At 38.3% G+C, this 24,792-nt stretch overlaps 1 protein-coding gene across 4 annotated transcripts in view; it reads right to left on the bottom strand.

Annotated features, from left to right (window-relative positions):
• The window catches only part of LOC120525687 (kelch-like protein 29), an 810,846-nt gene that overhangs the window by 289,588 nt on the left and 496,466 nt on the right, over window positions 1-24,792 (bottom strand). For all 4 annotated transcript variants that reach the window (XM_039748201.1, XM_039748199.1, XM_039748200.1 and 1 more), the window contains one exon: window positions 7,460-7,607. In XM_039748201.1, the coding sequence (XP_039604135.1) occupies window positions 7,460-7,607 (148 nt within the window). The remainder of the gene's footprint in view (window positions 1-7,459; window positions 7,608-24,792) is intronic.

Here is a 24,792-nt window from a genome sequence, read left to right as displayed (position 1 = left end):
TACCTACACGGGAAGTTGGAGAATTAGTGATGAGTGAGTGAGTCAGGGCTTTGCCTTTTATTAGTATAGATACATATATACATACATACATACATATATATATATACACACACATATACATATGTGGCTCGGGTTGATGAATGAGGTGGTGGGAGCCGCACCCCATTAATTTTCAGTGGGCGGGTGGGTGTGTGGCAAGCAGCAACCTGGGTTCCATAGTTGCTGGGGCCACAGCTACCACTCGTGTGCAGGATGGAGGGCTTGATGGGGCGGTTTGCTGCCCACCCACCACGCTGCCGCAACTACTGCTACCCAACTGCCCTGTTCGTTCTCTGTGGGTGGCTGGTGATGTTGCAAGCGGTGACCCGGTTGTGGCTGAACAGAGGCCATTGAGGTTGAATGGGGCAGCGGGGGCAGCATTGTATAGTGTGCCTTGGGTGGCTGCTTGTTGAATGGGGGCAGTGGTGGGTGATTCACTACCCACCTTTGGCCGCAGCCTGTTCGTTCTCGGTGGGCAGACGCTGCAGGCAGCATATTGTATGCAAGTGAAGATGACTGTGTGGTGGGCAAATGGTGAATCGCCCCTCGCCGCCCCCATTCATTCTCAATAGCAAGCCTGCTTGTACTGTTACGTACATAGTAGGAAGTTGTCTCTCGTTCAGTACGCCAGACGTGCTGATGAGGGGTGCCTTCCTGCTGTGATAGCGTGTACAGTGCTGTGCAGAAGAGCTCTTCTTAACCTTTTGCCTTCACCCTTCAACAGTGTCTCTGAAACACAAATCTGATGCAAGTTCTGGTGATACAGTAAAGACGACAAAAACCATCACAATGGAAAATAAAGCAGAAATAACAAAAAGGTCAGAGAGAGGTGAAACTCCATCACTCATTGGTAGAGCACTTGGTTACAGTCGGTGAACAATAGCATTTATTAAAATAGTGTACCTGTTCTGACTTACATACAAATTCAACTTAAGAACAAACCTACAGTCCCTATCTCGTATGTAACCCGGGGACTGCCTGTATACAAACATACACACACATGAGAATAACGAGATAATGCTTTGGTAAATGCTGTGGAAGGGTATTAATTTGAAATTTATTAATTTGCCAAGCTGTGTGAGATGAAAGGTGACTATTAACATCTTTTTGATGATTTTCATCATACTGCAGAAATTAAATTAGAACAGATCTCATAAGTTTTCTTCTAAATATAGCAAAGATATAAAATGTTTTATTTATTGTCTATAAATGCTAATGGATTAGTGCTAAACTATTATTATACAGTAATCCCTCGCTATATCGCGCTTCGACTTTCGCGGCTTCACGCTATCGCGGATTTTAAATGTAAGCACATCTAAATATATATATCACAGATTTTTCGCTGGTTCGCCGCTTTCTGCGGACAATGGGGCTTTTAATTTAGGTTACATACTTTCTCAGTTTGATTGCCCAGTTGATTTCATACAAGGGATGCTATTGGCGGTTGGCTTAGAAGCTACCCAATCAGAGCATGTATTACATATTAACTAAAACTCCTCAATGCTATAAGATATGTTTCCCGCACGGTGCTTGTTTGCTTCTCTCTATCCATCTCACGCTCTCTGCCTGACGGAGGGGGTGTGAGCAGAGGGGCACGGACGCGGACACGGACGCTCCTCTACAAAATGCCGCTTTATCGCAGTGCTTCTGTATACTTAAAAGCACGTATTAATTTTTTGATTGTTTGCTTTTCTTTGCGAGCGCTCTCTCTGACATTCTCTGCTCCTGACGGCGCTCCTTTGAAGAGAAGATATGTTTGCTTTCTTTTAATTGTGAGAAAGAACTGTCATCTCTGTCTTGTCATGGAGCACAGTTTAAACGTTTGACTAAAGGGTGTTATTTCATGTCTAGAGGGCTCTAATAATGTTAACAGGGTGGGAGAGTTTATAAGGGCTTAAAATATATAAAAATAACCATACAAACATATGGTTTCTACTTCGGGGATTTTCACCTATCGGGGGGGGGGGTCTGGAACCCAACCCCGCGATCGAGGAGGGATTACTGTACCACACTTTCAACTACTGTTTTGCAAATGTTTTCACACACCACTTGTACTGCTGACTTTTATTATTTAACTCTAATAGGCTGGTATCACATTACACAACTTCTAGTTGGAGAGCATGTCAGCCACTGAAACTCATTGATTCTGAAAGTGTCAGTCAGATTGTAAGAGATAGAATAGCAGGTGATAACTTATTACACAGCACTCTAATGGCTTTTCACTACAATTTCGTACAGACTATTAAAACAGTCATCATCCAAGAGTTGTCAACAAAGCCGTGTATCACAACATCCTGTCTTCACTATATTTTCACATGGCAACAGCGTATAATAGAGCTCTCTACATTTCTTAACTTTGGCAAACATGGCCATGACAAGTCCGATTAGAGGAGAAGCATTCTAAATTGAATGGTTCCAAATTTTTCTTTTAAAAATGCATTTTCACTATAGATGTTAAGAGAAACACAAATGTTAGTTTGCATTTGCTCTGTGCCACTTGTCTGATGTAGCTAACATGCATGAATGCTAATGCTGTAAGAGCCTAACAGTTTATTTAAATACATGAAGAGGTTAACACATAGATCTGTAAAATCCCTTTTACAAATACAGCAATATATACAAATAATTTATCTTCAAGCTCTGAGTAAATGTGAGCCAAATTTCCACGAAACTAGCTGCAATTTTGTGATGGAGGAAAGATATTGGGGGTTCAATCAGCCAGCACTAGTATAAAAGTGATCATGACAATTTTACAGTATTTATATGTGGAAGGAGCTTAAACAGAACAAGACAGGCAACAGCTTCCCCTCTCTTTCTCTCGCTCTTGATCTCTCTCACTGTGTTCTTACTCAAGACTTAAGAGGGGGTAAAAAGTTAGTACTAGAAAAAAGCAATACTGTCTTAAATATAAAATGGATGAAAATCCATAGGTTTGAGGGATTTTGATCCTTGCTAAACTGTGAAATAACCTTGCTAAATCAGGTTTAATACACAACTAATTTAAGATTGCAAGAGATCATATTGATGAAATGTCCAAATTTGGTGCATACATATTAGCCAGAAAGCACTTCTCTCTCTTGAATTCATGACAGATCTTCAAATTTGCAGCTTACAAAATATAATGACTGATCAATATTATTATTTTTGTGTATTTTAAAATTTTGAAATAGAAAAAGAAAATGCCTTTTGAAATTGTTTTCTTCATTCATATTCACTTCCATGCAGAGCCTTGGTATCATCTTGTATCCAATTGGTAGTTGTGTGGAGGTTGTACATTAAGACAACAAATTAGTTCCAGTTTAAATTTTTCATAGTGAACACAAGAAAAATTTTGTTACTGGCTTTAATTATAACCAGGCTAGGTGCTTGGTCAGTGCTGGCAGTGGAGTTTTCTTGAAATTATGTCATTCTTATCTTCTTGTAGCAGCCTATACACTGTACTGCATAATTGTTTTTTCCTTCTATGTCTCTTTACAAATTCTTTATTGTTTAGGCTTAATATAATAAACATCATCAAGAGTATTAGAGTATAGAACATCTCGAACAATGAAAGAAAAACAAAGTTAAAGCTCAAGCATTCATCTCTGACAAATAAAAAGTAAGGAACAACTCCAGCTTCCAGCAATCCTGTGATGAAATAGATGATTTTGAAAAAAGGACAGTGAAAAACTAAATGAAATTGGTGATTGAGGAATAAAATAGAATTTACATTGCAGGAGCACTAGGGTGTTAAGCTTTGCTACAAGGGAAGAATCTCCTAGCAACAGAACAAGAAGCAGACAATAACTTATGCTTAGGCATAATGCCTTCTCTCATCTTTGTGTACTGTGTCCAACATGGTGAATGGACACAAGTTTGACAGTCTTATCCAAATATAATGCTTTCCAAAAAATCTCTCTCAAAGAAGAACAGAAGAATTTCTGTTGATGAAAGTAAGAACACACATGCATACTTTGCAAAAACAAAACAAATAAACAAAACAAAAAAAAAAACACTTGATTCTTTATTTTGCCTTAGGCAGTGTTACCTCTACACATAACCAGACTGACTCTAAAAATCTACTAAAAATAAACTCTTTTATCTTAAATCTATATTCCCTTAGCAACTAATTTTGATTTAAACATTTTTGCACTGCACTGTTAAAATTTTGCCCTGAAATGGCCCTTTTCTTTAATTATTTAAACATGAACCATATTCCAAATAATGATGCTTAAAGCAGTGGTGTTTATGTCTCCACTTGCTTAACATTTAAATCGGTTATGTATAAAGCAACATAACACCTAGAAATATCTATGTAGCTTGCCATACAAATAACCTGATCTACAGTTACATAAACCATTCATCGCATTTAAACCAACATCACAGGAACATCTGACACAAGACTGTCTCAGGGGAGACACATTTACACTCATACCAGGCCAATGTCAGACAACCAAATAATGTACACGTCCCTGGATAATGGAGTACTAACAAAAAAATTGCAGATGTAATTGTGCCAACTGTGCTGTGATTTGGACATCCTCTTCTGTACCGTGAAAAGAAAGTATTAACCAGTACATCATCCTGCCGCCATGTGCTAAAAAAAACACTTAAAATGAGGACAAAGGATCAGCAAACAGTCTGTAGCATAAACTATTAGCAGAATGCTGAAATTTCTAGGGCTAAGTAGGAAATTTCTCTGTTTTAAACTGAGTAGAATTCTGGAAACAACTGCATACCTTAACATGGCCATGTATTCAGAAGGATCTAACTGGCCGACCCCTTATATTACATTTCTTATCAGACGGCTTTACACAAGGTACTTAATAAAATACCGTTTTTACTTACAGGTTTATTGTGCAGTCATTTTATGTTTCTAGGACCTTGAATAGATTTTCTTAATTTAACTACAAAAATGTGAGCTCTTAGAAGACAGCTTGAAAAATGCTAAGTTTGTTATTCTTTCAAAAATGGAAAAGTCTTTAAAAAATAGATGCTCTTTTTGTATATCAAGTAAAGCCAAATTTAAATATATTATTAACACATGCATCCATCTTACCATCATCTCGAAATTTAGCAAGATAATTATTTGCATTACACTGAATCTAGAATCACAACAACATCAAAAGAATCAACAAAGCTCAAAAGGTTCAGACAGAAAAAAAAAAAAAACCTAAAGTCCTTTGTTTTTACTCCTGCATGTTCTGCTTTGCACCTAGCAAACAAACCTAAGGGGAAGCTCAACCTGGCTAATTTCTAGTACCTTGTAATCTCATTGACTCCTTGTGTCTAGATACAAAATATCAATATTTGATGTCTTTTCTTTCTACCATTTCCAATTCAATTCTATTGTGAGCTTCTGCCTACAGCAACACATGACTCATAAAAATATCACAGTTGTCCTCAAGGGCACCCCACTCCTCACACCTCCTACTGGGCTTTCCTCAAATAGTCATAGGTTTATGAGCCTCTCAAACTTTTAACCTTCAGTGGAGCGTTATTAAGCAGAAAACAATTAGGAAAACCAGATGGCTCCATAAAATGTATGATACTAGTCACAAAAGTCATTTTCTAGATATGCTTCTAAATATGAATTTAAAACAATCTTGTTTCACATAATTTAGCGCACACAATAGCATTAAATCTACCATTTAGAAATCGGCCCTTACGCAAAAAAAAAAAAAAGTAAAGAAACGGAGAACTGGTTCAGCCTCAGTTGCAATAAATCAAAGCAAATTTCCGGGGACATGGTGTTCAAAACAATTACTACTTGTTCACAGGTGCAACAGATCCAATAAACAAAAAGTTATTTAAGTGATGGATACTTGTATTATTCTGATGTTTACTTTGTGTCTTTTATGTTATGTATCACTGCAGTTGAATGAGTTTGTCAAAATATTTTTAATCACATCCTCAACAGTGTAAAGAATTTAAAAAAAGGTTACATAAAAAAGCAACATTACTTGTTTAACCCTTGCATATCTAAGCACTTCTAAACTAGTCCAATAAGTCTCATGAAACTATCCATCCATCCATGTTCCAACCCACTGAATCCAAACACAGGGTCACGGGGTTCTGCTGGAGCCAATCCCAGCCAACACAGGGCACAAGGCAGGAACCAATCCCGGGCAGGGTGCCAACCCACCGCAGGACACACACAAACACACCAACACACCAAGCACACACTAGGGCCAATTTAGAATCGCCAATCCACCTAGCCTGCATGTCTTTGGACTGTGGGAGGAAACCAGAACGCTCGGAGGAAACCCACGCAGACACGGGGAGAACATGTAAACTCCACGCAGGGAGGACCCGGGAAGCATGAAACCATTCCTACAATAGTTAATACCAAAAAAAAAAAACATACATACAAATCAGTAATAGATAGCACTATTAAGAATAAACGCAGGGGAGTCAAGCTAAAGTTTGAAGATAGGATTAATTAGAAAATGGAATGAACCTTAATAAAACTGAGAATGCCATTTATCAATGCAGTCTCAAGTGCCTGGATTCTAGCAGAATAAAAGGTTTTGTCTCATCCTCTCAACCACTTATGCAACCCAGATATTGTCAAACACTATATGTCGAGGGTTACTACAGTCACTAGTGAGTCCTTATATTGCAAGACAATGCCAGTGTGACAATACACACTGCTGAGAACACCAAGGCTTGTCTGGAGAAACTGAAGTTTGAGGCATTGCCAAATCCTCCTTATTCGCCAGATTTGGCACCTTTTTGGACTGCTAAAAAACAACTGAGTGGTCATCGATTCAAGACAGATGACGACGAGAAGAAAGTGGTGCACGAGTGGTTGTGAGGACAAATCCTTTTATTCTGCTGGAATCCAGGCACTTCAAGGCAGGTGGTGCAAGTGCATTGAGAAGGGTGGAGACTACATTGAGAAATGACATTATGAGTTCTGTTAAGGTTTGTTCCATTTTTCTAATAAATCCCATTTTTTAACTTTAGCTTGACTCCCCCTTGTATATTAAGAAGTGATAGTAAAAACAGCTCCTATAATCAAACATTTAAAAATATCATAGAGAAATGGCAACATAGAAATAAGAAAAACCAAAATTGAATAAAAAGGGCCATAAACTTAAAAGTAGTAGATTAATTAATAAGCTAATACAGACAGAATAAAAGGTACTCTTAAAAATACATCTACACCTAAAACAATCATAAAATGGGCTACCACAAATTAGTTACATGACCTTCTCCTATTCAAAAAGTCCTTGCATGCAAATAACACAAAACTGAGCTCTCCACTTCATTCAATTTAAGGTCACAGAGGACCACAATATTTCCTTTCTGCAGTAGGTGCAAGGTAAGAAACTATCCTGGACAGAGTGCCAGTCCACTGCCAACCTTTAATATGCTAATGATAGTAATAAAGAAAAACAGAGAGAGACAGACAGACAGACAAAATAGGCATGCCAACCTGTGCTTTCATTTTCTCTCATCTGTTTAACTGGTGGCTCATCTGTCTCCCAGGGTGTGGACTGGTTGACTGGAGTTTGCCCCCACCGTACAGAAGGAGCCAGGATCGGGCCCTGGGACTGGCTTTCTCCTGGCGACATGCCAGATACCTGCAAAAGAAATGAGGAGAAACTCTTTTATTTAAATTTTATTTCAATTAGTTGACTGCCCCCCAGGGAACCTTTATATTAATCTCTTCCACTTACAGTGACTAAGTTCACATTTAGTTAGTCTCTAATTATTAGCTTTGTGTAGATCAATGGCATCAATAGACCACACACATAATTCAAACATTGTCACAGGGACCATGATCCATAAAATGTTCATTTTAATAATTAAGCCACAGTGCGCTGTCGATAAAAGAAAGAAACAGTGCTGTCACTGTAAAATGTATTTGTAATGAGGAACAGTATTGATATTTACTCTGAATGGATTTTCTCCTTTTAGTCAATAAATCACTAATAGCTGTAAAATGAAGCTAAACAACAGTGGCGGCAGCATCACATATACAAATCGTGCAAAATTTAACTTCACCACACCAAAGTCTACTGAAGTTCACCTTTAATGTTATTGTTTTAATGTGAATGCTATTATAATTAAAATAATTTAAAATGTATTTAAAAATGTGCTGTAGCTTCCTACAACTATATTGTTTCATTAAGAACTTGGGAATTGTTCTTGTTGGAAAAGCAGCAATTATTTAAAAACAGTAAAACACAGAACCACCCTGAAATAAAATTATATATTCTCTAGTTTACCATATATGTAAAAACTCAACTTTTCATTTCAGTTACAAAATTGTAGAGTACTGTACATGTACACAAATACCCAGATCCCAAGGTTAAACACACAAAGCAGGGAAAAGAAATTGAGAGTCTTACAGATGAACATGGTTAGGAGCAGACTGGTATGGAAGTGGTGTGCCCACACAATATTTGGGCTTGCCAGGTTTCAAAGGAAAAAAAAAATCCATTAATTCAATTTCACATTATTCTGGCGTAGGACAAAGTGGTTACTGCCATATTTTGCTAGGTTCTCACTGACATAATTGGACTTCTTTGCTAAAAGAACCGAGTAGACAGACATGCAAAGAGCCAGACCTCCCCTAACTTCCTTCTACAATGACACTTAATTTGTTTGAAGTATTCTGTAGTTCTACATTAAGAAAATATCCTTTTTTTTTTACTTTCTGAATTTCAAATTATACCTAATGGTGTTGATCAAAGATGAGGTGACATTTTTGCTTAAGCTTATGACCACAAGCTTGAACTTATGCTTACTCTAATTGACATACACATGCACCAATAAGCAGGAATGGATTTGTACTGACAGTAGGATTTACATTTTTATCTATTCTTTTGTTTTCCTGCTAGAATCCTCACCAACTATCTTTAGGCCTTAAAGTTTCTCAATCCCTAAAGCTCTTCAGACTAGGTACTCTGTGAACAACCGCAAAAAAAAAACCCTGGGGGAGGGAGTACTAACACAATTATGCACTCTTCCAACCCGATATTTGTGCAAGTGAACGGGCTGGGACTGACAAAAGATGAGAATCTCAGAGCCTAAACACTTGTGCCAGAAAGGAAATACATTTCCACACAGCAATAGACAGGTTCTTTAAAGGCCTACTACAATTAAAACTGCTCTAACAATGTCATAATAAATCAGAGCAAAGTAGCTAGTAAATAGCCAGTTTGATTATTACTCTAAAAAGTACATGATCAATTGTCTGGCAAACTTCAGTGTTACAAGCTTTTGACTAAGATGGACTGAACAAAAAATTGGGTTACAGCCTAACAGTCACACTCAGATTCCAAAACAAAGACACGAAATGTTAAGGCAATAAAGAAACTCCACAATAGGGCTGTGCGATATGACCAAAATCTTATATCCCGATATTTCATTTCATATCCCGATATCATGATATAGTACATTTTCTTTGTATTCAGTGAATAGTTTATATAATCACCACTCCTTTTTTCATTTAAATTAAAAAATCAAAAATGAGAAGTACTCAACTTGTAATTATTTCTGTTCTTTTATTTAGAACATTTGAGCAAATGTTTGACTTAGAATGTAAACATAAAATGTTAATGTATCAAATATAAAACACTTTTCAAAAACAAATTACTAAAGGCCTAATATAAAATACTGCTATATAAAATGCCTGACATAAACAAAATGTGAACTGTAGCAACAATAACTCTCACAACATATAAAGGATCAAAGCACTAACAGCTAAACTATATAAGGCCAATAAACCCTTTAAACAAAATAAATACAAGTCTAACATTAACTGTCAAAACCAAATGTAAACATTGTACTTCAAACTGTAGCAGCAATAAGGCTTACGACAAAAATATATTAAATATATAATATTAAATATAATTTTTTAGGCTACATTCTAGTAAAATGTTAATTTGCACATCGTAGTGTGGCAAATCTCCGTTAATGAGTTACAGCTGATCGCCCCGTGCGTGGGACTGGACGGCGCTAACGTGTTGATGCCGCCCAGCCCCAAGCACGGGCGATCCGCGTAACTCGTTAATGGAGATTTGCCGTTAATGCAGTTGTGGCGTAAACATAATGTAGCGTTCTGTTCTTTATTGTAGAGTTCTGTTCTGCAGTTTGTGTTCTGTGATTTACATCCCTCTCAGTTATTTATTCTGTTGTCCCTGTTATTTCTGATGGACTGTAATAGAGTGGAAGGTAAAGGAGGTTCCGGAGGGATGGGGGGGGGAGCGCTGTGAAAAAGGAGGAGTGGACGATGATCTTGTCGCCCCTAGCTAAGAGAGTTTGTTTTTGGATTGCTGTCTGTTCGGCGTGGTTGTGGCCAACAGCAACCATTTTTTTTGTTTGTGTTTAATAAAGAGGGAACTAACCAAGTGACCGCCTCAATCGCCATTACGCCTGGAAAACGCTACAGTAATTTTAACAAGATTAACGCTGACAGCAAACGCTGCAGGGAAAATTATGCCTTAAGCAAATTGTTTTGGTAGCAATTAATCTTCCAAGCTTTTAACATGCTCGTTTAAATAGTACCTTTACAACTGTAATATCCTACGTGGCCTGCCTCTCAGTTGTAAACTCTCTGCATGCTCGCTCACGTGGTTTTTGGTAGAAGAGGTTTGTCGTGTTGGAGTCTGTGGTAGCGATCAGTTTGCAGCATAATTTGCACAGTACCGTTTTCTGGTCCGTATCAGACTATTCAAATCCAAACCATCTCCATACTACAGAGGTAGCCCCTCGTTTAGGAACAAGGTCCTTCTGAGTGGAGCTACCTGGTGTCGCCTCGTCTTCATCAGCCATGCTAGTGTGTCTGCATCCACGTGGTGGCCATCAAAACAATGAAAAAAATATTGCCGTAAACAGTTTATTTTGCGACACCACGAAACAAACGATAGCGTAATGTGCAGCGATAGACGTTTTCATGTTGTCATCCGATATATATCGTTATATCGAACAGCCCTACTCCACAAAGTCTCTAAATGACTTAAAAACATAAAAGTTTGGGTTCCATGATTGGTCCACTTGGTGTCTTGTCATTTTATGTCAATATATAAACTATATGTAATTATCCTATTTATACATTTTTGTGTACATCAATAAATTGTAATATTGTTTTAAGATTCAGTTTCCTTAATAAACATTCAGAAGAGAGAACAGTAAGGAAAATAAAATGGCAGCCTCACAAAAATGGCTCATTAATCATCAATATCACGAATAGCAAAGTCAATCATTTATTAATTGATTGATTAATATCAATTGCTCCATTTCTCTTTTAGACACCAAAGTTCTCATAACTTCTTAATCTAATTCAGAGTCATTGGAAAGCTAAAGCGTATCCATGCACCACTGGGCAGAGGACCGGAAGCAATCCTGGACAGCATACCAGTACACTGCTCTGCATTCAATGTCTGCTCCCTTTTTCCTCTTACAAAGGCACAGGTATCAAGCCCTTATCTGGCTTTAGGTGGAAGGGGGAAACTAACCCATAATGAACCAGCAACTGTCACAAGGTGCGAATACTCATGCACCCTGGGTGAAATTTACGTCACTAAATCTATACTAATAAAAGGCAAAGCCCTCACTCACTCACTGACTGACTGACTCATCACTAATTCTCCAACTTCCCGTGTAGGTAGAAGGCTGAAATTTGGCAGGCTTATTCTTTACAGCTTACTTACAAAAGTTGGGCAGGTTTCATTTCGAAATTCTACGCGTAATGGTCATAACTGGAACCTATTTTTTAGTCCATATACTATAATAGATGTCTGCTCGATGGCGTAACTCCGCCTCCCACGTAATTTAGTGCCTGCCCATATAAGGCCGTCCGTCAGCGGCAATCCAATAGAAACACTGCCGCTAAATATTCACGGGTGAAGGACTGTGCTTATGCAGAGGAAGATGAGATGGTCAGGGTGGTGTTTGGCACAAACTCAGCGAAACTGCGAGAGAAACTTTTAAGTGCCGGGTCTTAGCTAACATTAAATACAGCCGTGGACATCGCGAGATGGCACCAGCACAGCTGGGAAACTTCGATGCATGTACACCGAGCGGCTCACATGAACTGACGCAGTGCACAGACAAAATGCAACAGTTCCAAAGAGTGCTGAACAAAAACCGAATTACACAATTGAGAAGGCAGCAAAATGAAAAAGGGGACAAGCGAAATAGTGTTTGTCTTAAGTAATGGAATTTAGAAAGAAAAAAAAAAAAAGCAAAAAAATACGAAGCGTCTGACACATACAAGCATATTCATAAGTGCAACTACTGCGGAAACAAAGCAAACGGTGGAAAAAGTCAATGTCCCGCTAAAAGAAGACAGTGTAAAATAAAAAACCCGTGCATGCAGTGTGTCCAGTGTGACGAGCTCTTTACTGATGCAGTAAGAAACGAATCGATGAATGAAACCTGTTATCTTTACAACGATTGACAAACACATAATGTGACTTAAACACAACACATCCTACAAATACGAACCTGATTGAAAGAAATAATGATAATCAAATCCTTGATGACAGCAACACTCATAACACTTACAAAACAATTACTGTATATTGACAATCATGTTACGTTATTTTTAAAATGTTCCCTTTTCTTTTTCATAACTTCTTTAGCACACTACTTCTCCGCTGCGAAGCGCGAGTATATATGTATATATATGTATATATGTGTATATATATATATATATGTGTATATATATATATATATATATATATATATATATATATATATATATATATATATATATATATATATATATATATACACCCCGATCTACATACTCTCAAATAGACAAACCACACGCCGTGGTGCAATGGAAGAGGCTTCGCCTCTAGCGCCGACGTCCGAGGTTCGATTCCCGAGAGGGGGTGCACTGAGTATGTACAGCTGATGACCTCAAAATTAGGGTGAAACACGTGTCACGTACTCTTTGCATTATTTCACAGTAAAACTATTTCAATATATATATATATATATATATATATATATATATATATATATACACATACATACATATATACACTCACCTAAAGGATTATTAGGAACACCATACTAATACGGTGTTTGACCCCCTTTTGCCTTCAGAACTGCCTTAATTCAACGTGGCATTGATTCAACAAGGTTTTGAAAGCATTCTTTAGAAATGTTGGCCCATATTGATAGGATAGCATCTTGCAGTTGATGGAGATTTGTGGGATGCACATCCAGGGCACAAAGCTCCCGTTCCACCACATCCCAAAGATGCTCTATTGGGTTGAGATCTGGTGACTGTGGGGGCCATTTTAGTACAGTGAACTCATTGTCATGTTCAAGAAACATATTTGAAATGGTTCGAGCTTTGTGAAATGGTGCATTATCCTGCTGGAAGTAGCCATCAGAGGATGGGTACATGGTGGTCATGAAGGGATGGACATGGTCAGAAACAATGCTCAGGTAGCCCGTGGCATTTAAACGATGCCCAATTGGCATTAAGGGGCCTAAAGTGTGCCAAGAAAACATCCCCCTCACCATTACACCACCACCACCGGCCTGCACATTGGTAACAACGCTTGATGGATCCATGTTCTCACTCTGTTTACGCCAAATTCTGACCATTTGAAAGTCTCAACAGAAATCGAGACTCATCACACCAGGCAACATTTTTCCAGTCTTCAACAGTCCAATTTTGGTGAGCTTGTGCAAATTGTAGCCTCTTTTTCCTATTTGTAGTGGAGATGAGTGGTACCCGGTGGGGTCTTCTGCTGTTGTAGCCCATCCGCCTCAAGGTTGTGTGTGTGGTGGCTTCACAAATGCTTTGCTGCATACCTTGGTTGTAATGAGTGGTTATTTCAGTCAAAGTTGCTTTTCTATCAGCTTGAATCAGTCGGCCCATTCTCCTCTGACCTCTAGCATCAACAAGGCATTTTCGCCTACAGGACTGCCGCATACTGGATGTTTTTCCCTTTTCACACCATTCTTTGTAAACCCTACCCTTTCTTTCCCATTCTGACATTCAGTTTGGAGTTCAGGAGATTGTCTTGACCAGGACCACACCCCTAAATGCATTGAAGCAACTGCCATGTGATTGGTTGATTAGATAATTGCATTAATGAGAAATTGAACAGGTGTTCCTAATAATCCTTTAGGTGAGTGTATACACACACATACATATATATCAGCGCTTCCCGATTCATTTTACCCTCGCATCCCCTTGGTTTGAGACGTATGAAAAAATATGCGGTTAACGCAGAAAGACAGATCACCAATTGAAGCTTTATGAATAATGGATACTTTATTCACCATCAGTGATTGTTTTGGTAAAGCCATACTCCGTGTAATTATTAGATGAACGGTAAAAAAGTAAGAGCGAGGGGAGGGTGACTTATTGAGGCACGCAGGCGAAACCACAATAGCACGTGGGCTCGATGTAGTAAAAGGCCAACTCGATCTGAATTGCAATCAGATTCGAAAAAATATATCTTTTCAAGTTCTATTTAGTCAACACAAATATCTTTGGTTGGAATGTAAGGCGAATTTACTCTACATTTCTATGGTGAAGAAAAATGTATGCAATGATGCCTACATTTAACTTACATTCCTACCAAAGACATTTCTGTCGACTAAATAAAAATTCCTTCTATTTAAAATTTAAATAGAACTTGAACAGATACGATAGCTCATTATATCCACGCAGACTTGCACGTAAGAGCGGGAGTCATCCGTTTTAACAAGCAGAGTATTGCACTGATACAAAATAGCCTGCCCATTTAATTAATATGTATATATGTAGATATGTATGTATATGTATATATATGTTTATATATGTGTGTGTATGTATATATATATATATATATATATGTATTTGTGTGTATATACAGTAAGCATACCTTTAGCAATTAGGTTAGAATGTTATGGATATATAAACTTTTTGAAATATAATTATTTGTCATGTTTACTGGTTCTTTTCTAATTAAGAGAGACAATCATCTGTCATACCAAATGTAAGCCTCCACAAGCAAATCAGTTTCAAATGGTAGAAGTATATCTGTATTACTAGTGTCCACTTAGCAATGTTGTGATGTTATCTTACAGCCACAGAGTTTTAAGTCATTCTTAACAAATTCCACAGTTGTTTCAAAATACTAATTCAATTTTGGCCACTTTGACAGCACAAATATTAAAATTAAAGGTGAATAAAGAAAAAGGTTATTTTGAAAGGTTATTTTGGAAGTATTAATAGTATATTGAATTGTTTACAACAAACATATTATGCTAGCATTTCATAAAACATTTTCAAACCCACTTCATCCAGTCCAGGGTCATTACTGGATAGTTGCAAGGCAGGAAACAACCCTGAACTAGGTGTCTGTCCACAACGTAAACCTCTCTCACACACACCTAGACATGTTCCTGCCTGGAATCACCTATTATCCTAGGCATTATGTGTTTTGAGGTTGTGGGAGGAAACCCACACAGACGCACACAGTATGCACAGACTTCACACATAATACAACCAGGTGTGGGAACTGAAATCAGGACACTGGATCTGTGAGGCAATAGTGCTAAACCCATGATGCCAACACACAGGCAAGGGTCTTGCCTTCAACTACCGCTCAGTTTCCGTCTAAAGTTATTGAGAAGAACAGGCCTAGTAAAACTGAAAAACTGTTGCAGTGCAAGGTCAAACAGTAGAGGTGCTTCAAGAAGCAAAATCAGTCTTTTCCCTTTTCCAAGTGTGCACTCTTTGTATTGCATGTCTTTCACTGCTCCGGTGTTTTGTTTCTTTCTCTTCTTTAAATAAAGACAATCTAGGCAACAACATAGACAAAAAACTTGCAGAACTGATGTGATATCTACTTTTAATTTTCTATTCCTCAACTGTAAATTTTACAGTTAAGGAGCATAACTGTCTCATCTCTCCTGTCTACTTCTTGAAGCCCTCTGCATATTATTCATCAAAGCTGGGCACTTTTGTCTAGAACACTTTCAGTTTCATAATCATTGTCATGAACCTTTCAATGGCTACTGTTGCTCTTAGAGTAGGTCATGTAAGATTGGGGAGCATGCATTGGTACAGCATGTTGCTACATTCACTACACGACAAAACAGTTTGGGATCTCAGTAGGCAACCTCCCCAGGCAGACACACTGTCAATTCCACCCTTCAGAAATGACTATCTATCTCACACAGCCAGGTGTTATGTGGGCATCCCCTTGGTCTGGTTCAGACACTCAGGTCCTTCTGCGAACCGGATCACACTCTGGAAATTATACCACATGGCTGTAGTGTCGTAATTGATGCTCCCTCACAATGCAGGTAAAGTGCCTCATTCAGGATTCCATGAGCGACCACTCATTTGACACAAAGTCAAACAAGTGGCACCCAAGGATTCTGCAAAGAAACACAGTACTGAAGAAGACCAGTCTTCGTCTCAGGTCACTGGATAGCACCCATATCTTGCAAACATATAGAAAAACAGGACTCTAAAACCTTGAACTTCATTTTTTGGCAGAGATATTGGGAGAGTGCCACACACCCCTTTCCAGTGACCTCATGAACCTCTTGCTCTCCCAATCCATTTACTGACTTCATAGGAAGAGTCATCAGAAAAATGAATGTCACTGCCGAGGTAAGTAAACCTCTCGACAAGGTTGACATTGCCTACACAGACAGACACACTGCTGATGGCTGTGCCCAAGATATCATTAAGGGTCTGGATCTTCACTTTTATCCAGGACATTTGCGATCCTAGATGCTCAGACTCCTCGCTTAGTCTCTCAAGAGCTCCAATCAGATCCTCCATTGACTCCGCGAAGATCAAAGAATTGTTGGCAAAGTCAAGATCAGTGAATCTTTCTACAACAGCAGATGCCCCACAGCCACTGGACCCCACAACCCTGACCAATACCCAGTCCCTGCAAGCACTGAACAGAGTAGGAGCAAGAACACACCCCTGATGAATTTCAGAATCAACTGGAAAAAACACAAGAGGTTTTGCCTTCACTCTGCACAGTACTCGCAGTACCAGTGTACAGGCCGGCAAAATGGACCCAGAGATGTCCAACGTCCTAACTGGATAATCAGCTTTAAACAGCTGCTCAAAGTAGCCAGCCCAGTGGGTCTCAACTGCAGAGTCATCCGTAAGGAGTGTTCCATCACCTGCCCTGACCGTGACTCTCCAAGGAACAAATTTGGATATACGTATTGCTTCGATTCCTCTGTAAGCTGGATGTGAGTCGCTAGACCATAGATGGCGTGCACAATAGTGCAGTATTCATTTAAAAAAACGACTTTTGCAGCCAGGAAACCAATTACATGGGTGGCTGCCCCAAACCTTTCTATGACTGTGTGAGTTTTGTGACACCTCCTTTTGGGAACACCCGCAACACTAACATAACCCTCAGCAAACCTTGTCACAGTAGGTCTCCCACATCACATTAAGATCAGCAGTTGCACCCAAGTCTACAAGTTCCTCAAACAAAATGCTGGCAAACAGCCTGATCTTGGAGTCTGGCCAAGTCCAGCCTCATTCTCCTAGAAGTTGGAGGCCTTCTGGACATAAGCTGGATCTTCAGAGTAGCAACATGTTTTTGGTCAGAATTCACAAACTGGGCATTTCTGTAGACCCTGCAGTTTTGTAAGAGCCTCCAGCGTCTGCCCACAAGGATGTAATTGATTTCCTTCACTGCACCACCAGGATTGGAAGTACCAAAACCAATGATGAACCTCAAGGCACTGAAACCAGGATCCAGCGATCCGCAGCCCCTGACTTTCTGCAAATTTAAGGAACATGGAGGCACTTACACCATGGTTAGCGGGACCAACACAATCTTCCTACGCAGCCCTGTGGTCGCACTGAAGTCACGCATAACCAGAGTGTCACCTCGCAGGCACCCATCAACCACTGAGCGCAGATGTGAATAAAATGTCTCGCTCACCGAGACATCACTCACTGCAGTCGGAATGAATGATTTCCGGCCTGTCGCTCTGACGTCACATGTGATGAAGACCATGGAGCGGCTTCTGCTTCACAACCTGAGGCCACAGGTTCACCACGCCCTTGACCCTCTGCAGTTCACATACCAGGAGAAGGTGGGAGCAGAGGATGCCATCATCTATATGCTACACCAATCCCTCTCCCACTTGGACATGCAGTGGTGCTGTAAGAATTATGTTTCTGGACTTCTCTAGCGCCTTCTACACCATCCAAACTCTGCTCTTTAGGGACAATCTGACAGAGATGGGAGTCGATTCATACCTGGTGGCATGGACCATGGACTATCTTACAGACAGACCACAGTATGTGCGTCTTGGGAACTACAGGTCTGACATTGTGGTCAGCAACACAGGAGCGTCACAGGGGACTGACTATACTTTCTCCGGTCCTGTTCAGCCTTTAGGAGACCCAGGACCCTCCTGGACCCCGTGATTATCAGAGGTGACAGTGTGCAGAGGGTGCAGACCTATAAATACATAGGAGTGCATCTGAATGATAAATTGGACTAGAGTGCCAATACTGATGCTCTGTGCAAGAGAGGACAGAGACAACTATACTTCCTTAGAAGGTTGGCGTCCTTCAACATCTGCAATAAGATGCTGCAGATGTTCTATCAGATGGTTGTGGCGAGTGCCCTCTTCTACGCAGTGGTGTGCTGGGGAGGCAGCATAAAGAAGAAATTAAGGCAAAAGAAGGTAATTATCAGCAAAAACTGGTCACAAAATAATAAGATGGTTAGAATGAAAACCCAGATGGGCCACCTCAAATTAGGACCCAAGTGCTGCCATGCTGCAGGTGATGCCTCAGCACCACAACAGTTCTGATCCCCAACAGGCCTGACCTCATTAGCTCTCCGGTGATTTTGACTCTTTAAGGGATGAGGTTCCCAAGGGCTTTCCCGCATCCTTTTCATAATGCAAGCAGTCTTCCTGTGGTCAGATGCAGTAGAGTTATTCCCGCAGACAGCAGAAAGGAGTCCTGTCAGCCGTTTCAAAGCTGTGTGAAGTTTTTACGATGGCTAGAATGCCAGTCCTGCCACCAACCCTCAGGTTTTCCATGCAAATTGGAGGACTGCTTGCAGGGCCAGATGCAGTTCAACGTCATGTATAAGTGGGTAAATTGTTTATTTCCCTAGACTTCTCAGGGCTGTGAAGACCAACTATGATTTTAAGCTGTCTGCAAGTGAAGCAATATAAACACCCATGTCAAATGCAGTAATCAAGATGCAGTATACTCAAGTTTAAATGCTTCTGACACATGGATATTCAAAATGCCACAAAACAAACCTGTCCGTCTTTTTGTCTTGTTTTACATACTTTGGTCAGAGCACCATTTTAATTTCTGTTCATCACCATGTTTTCTAAACTGTATTGTGGCCAGTAAGATATGATGCCAAAAATTGAAACGTATCTGATTTAAGTTTAAAATGTAATCTCTGCACTGTTAAAATGTGACAGACAAGCTAAGCATTTGATGAGAGATTCCAATAAATGATGATGATGATGAGAATAATAATAAAATAAATAATAATAATAAAATATAGGCTGTTGTATTAGAATTTTGAAAAAAAAAATATTTAGGAATTGGCAGAAATAAAATGAGTGCTGTTCAGAATGACCTAGGACAAACCCAGTGTGAATAAGTGTGAGTTTGTGTATGAGTATTCCCTGCAATGGACTGGCATGCCACCTAGGATTGGCACTTAATCTATCCTGTCAGGACAAGCTCTGCTTCAACACTAATAGAAAAAGAAGAATGTAATTTGATTTAATAGTGAGTTATGTTTGAAAGAAGGGGTGAGGATTTGACTTGGCTACAGCTTCATGTTTCAGATGATATACAGGCCTTTAAGGTCAAGCAAGTCAAAAAATACATTCCAGTGAATTGTAAAACTTTGCATTTGTAACGTGTGTGTCTTCAGATGTAACAACCTTACTTTACATCCTTTTGATTTTTTTATGTTTATAAAATAACACAAGAATGCAAGAAAGATTATTTACATGAGGTATAAAAAATAACTTAAGGAGTTGATGACAACAACATGCACTTTTTCTTGAAACTACCACAAGTAATGCAGTTATACAGCAAACGTATTTTTCCCAGATGTGCTATTAATACGATGAACAGATGGCATTTCTGTGACTCTGCAGAAACAAAGCTGACACCAGCAAGGTTTTGACACGGGAACACCAGTGACTGGACTGGAAAAAATGGTCCTCCTACATAGCTGATCATTATCACTGAAGTAAAAACATTATAATAGCAAAATTTTCTAGAATGAGCCATTTTTAAAGGTTCATGTTAACACCATCAGCATTACATCTACATGGGAACACACTGCAAAGAATACACAAACAGCAGCCTCATCAATTCTAGAAGTGAGTTAAGTAGTAGAATGATTTGGCATGTACTTTTACAGTCCACCTACATGATCAGTGGGCCAAAACACCAGATTATCCATTAATTTTGTAGTTGCTCAAAAGTATACACCAGATAAGTTACTTTATTTATATTGTTAACTTTTAACAATGAACACAATTCAATTTAATTAACATCCCCCACTATAACACCTAAAGTAAGCCCTTAGAAATGCCATGACTTATTGATTAGCACTCTTTCTTGCATAGTACTGTATACATACATTATGGAGGAACTCACTCCTCAGCCAATGAATGAATAAAATGATTTTCTTTTTTCTCTTTCTTTGGTATTTATTACAATCTGTTCTCTCTTTAAATTATATTGATTACTTACTTTATTATTTCTCCTTGCCTTGAGCAGAGGAAGCTGTTCTTTTAGTGTAATGTGTTTCATTACAGAATAGGCAATTTCCAGCTGCACACAAGCCATTTTAAAGTAGTACCTCCAGAAAAATAAAGGATGATAAAATTTCATTGTGGCAGTAACAAATATGATAAAAGACAAAAGGCCCATATCCGCACTACAGTCAATGAACATGAAGTGCAACAAGGATTATGACAAGATGAAAATAGAACATATATGTTTATATAAAGAATACATCATTTCAGAATACAATTCATCTTAACAAAGCAATTAATGTACATAACAGATCTGAAAAAGCAATATCGAAAATAGCATACATCAGCAGGATTTAGATTGCTACCATATGCAGAATTTCTAAAACTCCTGGGAAAGTGGACACATGTATTCTCTCTCTAATGCCAGCTGAGTCCAAGAGCCAGGAAGTGCAGCTGATATTGATTCAATGTAAGCGGACAAAAACATGCAAGAGTAACACTTTTTTAAAATTTTTTTTTAAAAACAAAGAAACATCTCTAAGGTCAGCACTTGAAGAAGTGAAGCACAGTCCTACCACCTGAAGAACAATTCAACAACACTTGAATATTGCTGTAGTTATGTATTTTAATCACAGAAAAGCATTTTGGAACAATACATTGGAAAAGTGGATCATGGCTCAATAATGTTGTATGAACAGCCTACATTTTCACCATGGACTGTTACCACTTTGAGATCTACACAAGCTGTAGATTTGCTGTATTTTTACCTCTGGATTCTAGAAACAGTATGAAACAAAATAATAATAATGATTACTGCCTTGGAAGTTCAGTAGGCACCTAGCCTAAACACAGGTTGATTTCACTAGTATTATTGATAATACATTGGGTCCTTTGTTATCTGTACACTAAATGCAACATATGCATATTACTGCACTGCAGGACTCTGAAGTTGAATTAGTAAGTTCTTGAGTGATTTAGCATCGTCATTAGCAGCAGTAGAGTCACATCAATAGCTTATTGCTAGGATACATGGCTGAAGGATGGGAGCAAACATTTTTCAAGTGAGGAAAGTATTATCCTAATGGCAGTATTACCCCAAAAACATTTACAATTATTAGCCACTAGCAAAATACCCGCGCTTCGCAGCGGAGAAGTAGTGTGTTAAAGAAGTAATGAAAAAGAAAAGGAAACATTTTAATAATAACGTAACATGATTGATAATGTAATTGTTTTGTCATTGTAATGAGTGTTGCTGTCATATATATATATATATATATATATATATATATATATATATATATATACACACACATACAGTATATATACACACACACACACATATATACACACATATATACATATCCATACATATATACACATATATATACACATATATATATATATTACAGTAATCCCTCCTCGATCGCGGGTTATGCTCCAGAACCCCCGCAATAGACGAAAATCCAAGTAGAAACCATATGTTTATATGGTTATTTTTATATATTTTAAGCCCTTATAAACTCTCCCACACTGTTAACATTATTAGAGCCCTCTAGACATGAAATAACACCCTTAAGTCAAAAGTTTAAACTGTCCTCCATGACAAGACAGAGATGACAGTTCTTTCTCACAATTAAAAGAATGCAAATAGATCATTCTCTCTTCAGGAGCAGAGAATTTCAGAGGGAGAGAGAGAGACAGCGCTCGCAAAGAAAAGCAAACAATCAAAAAATCAATACTTGTGCTTTTAACTTTGCCGCGGCATTTTTTAGAGGTGCGTTAGTATCTTCTAAGCAAACAGCCTCTGTGCAAACAGCCCTCTGCTCACATCTCCTCCGTCAGGCGAGAGACGTCAGAGAGAGAGAGCAGATTAAAGCAACAATCAAAAAATCAATACGTGTGCTTTTAAATATGCGAGCACCGCAATAAAGCGCATTTTTTAGAGGAGCGCCAGTATCTTTTAAGCAAATAGCCTCTGTGCAAACAGCCCCTCGGTCAGGCGCAGAGAATGTCAGAGAGGTTGAGAGAGAGGCAGAGACAAGCAAACAATCAAGCTCCGCGCGGGATGCATATCTTACAGCATTGAGGAGTTTTAGTTAATATGTAATACATGCTCTGATTGGGTAGCTTCTAAGCCATCCGCCAATAGCGTCTCTTGTATGAAATCAACAGGGCAAACAAACTGAGGAAGCGTGTAGCATAAATTAAAAGACCCACTGTCTGCAGAAATCCATGAACCAGCGAAAAATCTGTGATATATATTTAGATGTGCTTAAATTTAAAATCTGATAGAGTGAAACCGAAAGTCGAAGCTCGATATAGCGAGGATTACTATATACATATATATTATACATATATATATATATGTACATACATACATATATATATATATATATATATATATATATATATATATATATATATATATATATATATATATATATATATATATATATATATATATATATATATATATATATATATATATATATATATATATATATATATATATATATATATATATATATATATATATATATATATATATATATATATATATATATATATATATATACATATATATATATATATATATATATATATACATATATATATATATATACATATATATATATATATACATATATATATATATATATATATATATATATATATATATACACATATATATATATATATATATATATATACATATATGCAGGTTCATTCCTTACAGCTTCCTTACAAAAGTTGGGCAGGTTTTATATCGAAATTCTACGCGTAATGGTCATAACTGGAAGCAGTTTTCTCCATTTACTGTAATGGAGATGAGCTTCAACGCCGGGGCGGAGTTTCGTGTGACATCATCACGCCTCCCACGTAATCACGCAGTACATAGAAAACCAGGAAGACCTAAAAAGCGCTGAAGAAAACATGCATTATATAATTGAGAAGGCAGCGAAACAATAAGAAGCGAAGCGAGTGACATATACAACCATATTCATGAGTTCTGCTACTTGAAACAAAGCACGATGTAAACCTACACTTTAAATTAAGTTCATAGACAGGCTGCGCTGGCGTTTGTAATTTAGTGCCTGCCCATATAAGGCCGTCCGTCAGCGGCAATCCAATAGCAAACTCCCACTAAATATTCACGGGTTAAGGACTGTGCTTATGCAGAGGAAGATGAGATGGTCAGGGTGGTGTTTGACACAAACTCAGCTAAACTGCGAGAGAAAGTTTTAAGTGCCAGGACTAAGGTAACATTAAATACAGCCATGGACATAGCACGAGATGGCACCAGCACACCTGGGAAACTGCGATGCATGTACACCGAGGCTCACGTGAACTGACGCAGTGCACAGATAAAAGCAACAGTTCCAAAGAGCTGAACAAAACCGAATTACACAATTGAAAAGGCAGCAAAAATATGAAGCGCTGATACATACAAGCATATTCATAAATCCAAAACAAAGCACACGTTGGAAAAAGTCAATGTCCCGCTAAAGGAAGACAGTGTAAAAAACCGTGCATGCAGTGTGTCAGGTCTCAGATAAAGAAGAAGACGAGCTGTTTATTGATGCAGTAAGAAACGAATCGATGAATGAAACCTGTCATCTTTACAACGATTGACAAACACGGAATGTAACTTGAACACAACACATCCTACAAATACGAACCTGATTGAAAGAAATAATGATAATCAAATCCTTGATGACAGCAACACTCAGTAACACTCACAAAACAAATACTGTATATTGACAGTCATGTTACGTTATTTTTAAAATGTTCCCTTTTCTTTTCTAGCTTTTTAACACACTACTTCTCGCTGCGATACGCTGGTATATATATATATATGTATATATATATAACCCGATCTACATACTCGAATAATGGATACTTTATTCGCCATCAATGATTGTTTTGGTAAAGCCATACTCAGTGTATTCATTAGATGAACGGTAAAAAAGTAAGAGCGAGGGAAGGATGACTTATTGAGGCATGCAGGCTGTAGTGCGTCAACTCTATCTGAATTGCGCGATCACATTTGAA

Source organism: Polypterus senegalus, chromosome 3 (assembly GCF_016835505.1).
Source record: "Polypterus senegalus isolate Bchr_013 chromosome 3, ASM1683550v1, whole genome shotgun sequence".
In the NCBI taxonomy this organism is placed as follows: domain Eukaryota; kingdom Metazoa; phylum Chordata; class Cladistia; order Polypteriformes; family Polypteridae; genus Polypterus; species Polypterus senegalus.
Note: the sequence above shows the minus strand (reverse complement) of the source record. Positions and strands in the feature narration are given on the sequence as shown.